The sequence below is a fragment of the Oryzias melastigma genome, linkage group LG4 (assembly GCF_002922805.2).
Source record: "Oryzias melastigma strain HK-1 linkage group LG4, ASM292280v2, whole genome shotgun sequence".
NCBI classification, from domain to species: domain Eukaryota; kingdom Metazoa; phylum Chordata; class Actinopteri; order Beloniformes; family Adrianichthyidae; genus Oryzias; species Oryzias melastigma.
In genome coordinates, this window is record NC_050515.1 from 17784249 (window position 1) to 17790170 (window position 5922).

General features: G+C 40.5%; 2 protein-coding genes across 2 annotated transcripts; both read right to left on the reverse strand.

Annotated features, from left to right (window-relative positions):
* Positions 1–28: 28 nt before the first annotated feature.
* On the reverse strand, positions 29–2832 carry LOC118598677 (fibronectin type III domain-containing protein 7-like). The gene is made up of 5 exons (XM_036211583.1): positions 2358–2832; positions 1587–1847; positions 1253–1513; positions 625–882; positions 29–378 (listed from the first exon to the last, which is right to left on the reverse strand). The coding sequence occupies exons 1-5, from the start codon at positions 2455–2457 to the stop codon at positions 53–55; spliced, it is 1206 nt and encodes a 401-aa protein (XP_036067476.1). The 5' UTR covers positions 2458–2832; the 3' UTR covers positions 29–52.
* Positions 2833–4069: 1237 nt separating this feature from the next.
* LOC118598721 (fibronectin type III domain-containing protein 7-like) lies at positions 4070–5536 on the reverse strand. The gene is made up of 3 exons (XM_036211745.1): positions 5281–5536; positions 4675–4935; positions 4070–4528 (listed from the first exon to the last, which is right to left on the reverse strand). Exons 1-3 carry the CDS (start codon positions 5534–5536, stop codon positions 4224–4226), a joined length of 822 nt encoding a protein of 273 aa, XP_036067638.1. The 3' UTR covers positions 4070–4223.
* Between the last annotated feature and the right edge of the window lie 386 nt (positions 5537–5922).

Genomic DNA, 5922 nt, shown 5'->3' on the forward strand with positions numbered 1-5922 from the left:
TCCCACATTTGCAGGAGTGCAGGGTGCTAAATAAATAAGAGAAGGCAGTCAGTCATGACTTACTAAAGGCAAAATAATGTAAATAAAACATTTTTATTTTTTTAACAGTCATACCAGTGACAATCTGAAAACTAGAGCTGGTCTTGCTTGAACACTGGACTCCCTGGGCGACAGCGTTGACTGTGTAGGTGTTTCCACACCGGAGCTGATCCAGCAAACAACTGCTGTCGGTGGATGAGTTGCAGGACAGGGAGTGTCCCATGTTGGACCCTGCGCTGACCGTAACACTGATCGCGTACTTGTCCCTAGCCCAGTTCACCGATGTCCGGTTAGTAACACAAAAGTTAGAGTTGTTTTGGAAGACTGGTGGACACGGAGCTAAACAGAAAACACAAAACAGACTTAAAGAAAGTAAAATATGACATTATCAAAATTCCAATTTATTGAAACTATTACTATAAATAAGACATTTATAGGATTTGGATTATACTGTTGTTAAGCCCCAACTAAAGCTGATGCTGGATGGTAAATGTAAGCTTTACGCACTTTTAAAGCTTTAACATAAAGCTTTTGACCAATATTAAAATATATTTTTTTAAGTTTTAAGATAAAAGAAAAGTCCACCTGTTGTTATGTTGGTCTTTGCGAGTATGGAGCTGTTGCACTTTGTGTCTCCTGCCAGCACAGTAATCGTGTAGTCTTTTCCACAGCGCAGCGCCGAGAACATACAGGAGGTACCAGAGGATTTACAGGAGTCGACGTGTCCACTCGCCTCAGCTACAACTGTGTAAGCGTTTGCTCCAGCACTAGCGTTCCAAGTCACTGTCACCTCGTCAGTGAGGCAGTTCAGGGAGGCTTTCACATTTGTGGGATCACATGGAGCTGAAGGTGCATAGAAGACATTGAGTTATTGAAATCCTAGACTCTTCGTCAAATTTCAAAGACCCAGTTCAATGAAAATTAGATTTTTGGTATATTTTTATGGCATTTTTTTAATGACGGGGACATACATATTTAAAAAATGAGATTATCTGAGCATTTCTTGATTCAAATTTAATAGCAAAATCACATTATATTTAACAAAGTACAAGTTTTTCAGTGGTAAATAATGAATTAATCACCAAATAATTACTTTTTAAAAATTTCTAGTCAATATTTAGCTTTTAAAGCAGTATTTTCATGTGTCCTTGGTAAAACAAAAAAAAAGTGATTAAATACTGATCCACTTTTTATTCACATATGCATTACTTACCTGTTGTTGCTGACACTGTGGCACTTCTTGAGCTGTTACACCAGTTGTTCAGAGCAATCACACTCAGGGAGTACGTCTGCGCACACTCCAGGTCAGGGAACAGGCAGCTCGCATTAGTGGAGGAGCAGGAAGAAGAGAAGCCTCCTGCTTTAGTCACTGTGGAGATGTACGATGTAGCACCAGCAGACGGATTCCAAGACGCTTGCAGGGTGTTAGTGGAGCACTCCACCACCCCTTGGACGTTCTTTGGAACACAGGGAACTAAAAACAAAGAGGTTTTAGGAAGCTAAACAGAAAAGGGGGGAGTTTCTTCATATGGTTTATAATCTTTCACCTGAATTAACGATGGTGGGAACACTGCTGGGGCCTTCACAAGTGCTGCTCACGGCTTTGACCGTCACTGTGTATCGCTGTCCACACTGTAAAGTGCCGACTGAGCAGCTGGAAGCCTCAGTCGTGCAGCTCAAAGCGGTGCCATTTGGTGACAAAACCGTGGCGCTGTAGTTGACTGGCATGGATCCAGGTGACCAACTTATGCTCATCGTATTGGTGGTGCAGTTGAGTGTGTTTGACACGCTCTGTACCGGACACGGGGCTGGAGAGGAAACCAAATATCATCAGCTATAGTTTGATTATAACAAAAATAAATCTAAAGTTGTTATAGAAACTTAAAATGAAATGAGGTGTCTATGAATTCTCCTCTTACGATCATTTAAACATTAACAACTTAACTTTAAAAAAAAAGCTTTACAGGGGGCAAGGAATAAGGTATCGCTTCTTCATTTTCCTCTTATTTTTAGTTATGTTTGTATTCTGCGTTGACATTTCTGATCATTTTAGAGCAACTTATCACTAGATTCTTTGTATTCTGTTCAGAAGAAAGAAGAGCTTCAGAACCAGGGCTATACTTTGCTAAAGCCTCTTTGACACAACTAATACATATCTGCATCAAAACAAACAAAAAAAAAAAACTTGAAGATCTCGGCTTAGTTTATGAGTTTTTTCACAACTTTTTGACAAAACGTACAAAAAGAAGCTTTAATGGCAAATGAAGAGGAGAAAATGGTGACAGTTTGATCAAAACATGGGTTTTTCTGCATCTCACCAGTTGTTTTTATGACAGATTTGCTGTTTAAGCTCTGACAGCCACCGTCTGTTGCTGACACAGTGAAGGTGTACGAAGTGCCGCAGCGTAGACCCTCCATTTGACAGCCAAGCCCTTGTGTACTGCAGCTCACGTTGTGACCGTCTGAGCTCACTGCTATGCCGGTGTAAGATACTGCATTCAAGCTGCTGCTCCACGATAACTTGGCTGAGTTGTTGGTACAGTTCACGGATGCAGTCAGCTCAGAGGGAGAGCACGGTTCTGCAGAGGAGAATCTGAATCAAACCAAACTTGTGACATGTACCAAACTGTATTTTTTGTTCCTCTTTGTACCTGATAATAGTTGCACCGGAAGGCTCCTCTTGCTGGTGCACATATCATCTACGGCGACCACGCTAATGCTATAATTGCGTCCGCACACCACGCCACTCAGCCGGCATGAAGTGCCATTGGATGCACATTCTAAGCGTTGGCCACTTCCATCAATAGCAGCTGCTGAGTAGTTTTTGGCACCAAGGCTTGCCTGCCAGGTCACTTCCACAATGTTTTGCCCACAATTCTTTGTTGCCGTCATGTTAGTGGGCTGACAGGGGGCTAGAGGAGTGAAAAAACCTTTAATTTAAAAACTTTAAGCATAAACAAAACCCAACACGGTTGTGACAGATTTAGAATTAAAGCCTAATTTTAATCAAAATATCATTTTTTTCTTGTTTTGGAGTGATCAATAGGACTTTGTTCGTCAAAAATATGTATATGCTGAGAAAAGACTAAAACTTCTACCTTCTTTGAACTTTACTTGTGAAGGAAAGCTGACACAGCTCCTATTGAAAGACATCACTTTCACTGTGTACTCTTGACCACAGTTCTTTGAGGGGATGCTCAGCTGAGGCTCTGTAGTGTTATAGACAGTCTTCTGCTGGTTGCTGTCTGAGATCATTGTGATGTAGCCCTCTGCATTTCTTTGAGCGCCCCAGCTTACGTTGACACCACCAGAAGCACAGTCCACAGACGTGGTCACATTTGCTGGCCCGCAAGGAACTAGACAAAGAGAAGAAGGGTCGGTAAAGGCTTTCTGTTGAAAAGTGATAATATGTTTTGAAAGCACTTTAGAGTTTTCACAAAGATCATGCCTTTTTATGAAATTCAAAGTAGCAGATTTTAATGGTAAATTTCTCATCACAAATCAACCTTTAAAATTATTATTTTACTAATAAAGCTGTACCCTAAAATATAAAGTGATATATCTAAAAATGATCATGACATATATGCTACAAGTAATATAATAAATCAAATTAAAATAAAATTTCGACTTTTGCTGTAGTTGTTAATGCAATTTTATGGGTGTTTTCTTTTCATCTGTAGACCCACTCAAATAAAAATGGTGTTTTTAACATGGTCCTGTGGAATCTTTCTTAGGATGGAGTACAAATATAAATAAAATTAAGCTTTTCTGGTATTTATTTATTCAAATTGTTGTGAATCAGGAGCAGATGACAAAAATGCCTTTTGAAAAAGCTTGTTGGAGAAATGTGGGAGCTACAATTGACAGACCACAAGATCCCTACTCCACTCCATTCTGATGTATTCAGGTCTTCTTCATCTGAGCTGGCATCTGGCTCAAAATTTACAGCTGGAAAGCTCAAATGAAGATTGCCGTTTGTGTTGCACTGGTAATATTATGTTGGGGTTGTGAGGGGCTGTAAACTGGTGGGAGGGCGTGTAATAATGCATAAACTATGTCCTAGAAAACTAAATTGTTTTTTATTTTGGCCAAAAACAGCATAAATATAATTAAAAGACCACTGGGAACACTTTTACAATAGATCAAAAGAGGAGTCGAGTGGGACTTCATGGACCTATTTCTTGTTAGGATTTATTTAGAAAACAGTTGAAGCAGCATGACTTCTTACCAGAGTGCATGTAGATGGCTTTTGATGTCAAGCCTGGGCAGTTTCCATCATGGTAACGGACAGTGACAGTGTAGAGCTGGCCACATTTCAGGTTAGACACTTTGCAGCTCTGCTTAGTGGAGCTGCAGCTGAGAAGCCCGTCACCTGTATCCGTCATGGTGGCAGTGTAGGAGTTCAATGAAGGAGCTCCCTGCCATGAAATCAGAGCCTCGTTGGCAGCACAGTCCAGGGAGGTGGTCAGGTTTTCTGGTGGGCAGTAAGCTGAAATCACAAAATTCAACACATATTTTTGAAATGTGCTTTTTGCACATCATTTATGGAATTAATACTCCTTTGGGAAGTTTATATTTTTTTAATTTTAGGCTATCATTAGCTTTAAATAAGCAAAATGACTTGTGCTACGGTACCTGTTTCTATGGAGATCACTTCACTTTCAGAGCTGTTGCACATGAAGTTGGAGGAAATGACAGAGACGGTGTAGTTGGTGCTGCATTTCAGGCTTCTGATCACACAGGCCATGCCTAAGGAGTTGCAGCTGTGCACGGTACCATCATCACCCTTTGCCATGGCGATGTAGAAAAGTGAACCACTGCTCAAACCCCAGCTGACTGAGACCGAGTCATTTCCACACTGTTTCACAGCAGACACATTCTGAGGGGTGCATGGGGCTAGAGAAGAGGAAACGTAGTCAAAAAAGCTCAGCCTTCATACATTAACCAAGTTTAAACATCACAACAATAAATTGTGATAGAGTTTGTAACATTATGGCACCTTGCTTAGCCCAAATTTAGTGACAATTTACATGTCCAAAGACTGATTTTTTACAGCAACAGCAACAAGCAAAATATATTTGTACTTTGCACTGTAAAAATGAACATGTTTTTTGGGAGGGTTGAAAAAAACTGTCATTTTATGATATAAAAATATTTTTGATTAAACTGTGTTTTGTGCAAAAGTGTTTTTTAAGGCATTCTGTTTCTGCACATTCATCACCCCCAGCAGGTCTTCTTTACCTGTCTCTGCAGGAAGCCCAAGCGTCCTTGGACTGTCACATTCATCGTCAGAGGACTTGATTGAGATGGTTAGGCTTTCCCCGCAGTGCAGGCCTGCCATAGCACAGCTGTTGGACTGTGAGCTGCAGGAGTAGATGCTGTCTTGGAAGTTGCCCTGTGCCGTCACATTGTAGCGCAGAGCTCCCTCGGCATTGTCCCATGTGCTGAGCAGATTACCTGTGCTGCAGTTGGCGAACGCTTGCAGATTTGTTGGCATACAGGGTGCTACATGCAAATAGCGAAAAATAAGTACACTTAATATTGAAAAACCTTAGGAATTTTTAATCTGCTAAAAATACAATAACAGATGTTTCATAAAAAATGCATGCAAAAAAATAGATGTAGAACTGAAGAAGTGATTCATCCATTCACAAGGATGTCTGTTGTTTTAAACCTTATGTATTTTGCTATGCACGACCACTTCCAATTAAAAGACTATTAAAACTTCAGGCTTCTGGATTCAAAAATCTTATGTTTAGGCATCTCTACATAAGATTTAAGGCAGTTTTCGGGCTCTGCATACAAAACTTGCAGCTGAAAGTTAAACCAGTGGAACTTTGGCCAATCAGGGATTCAGATTGGGAAGGGGCGTATGGGTAGCAT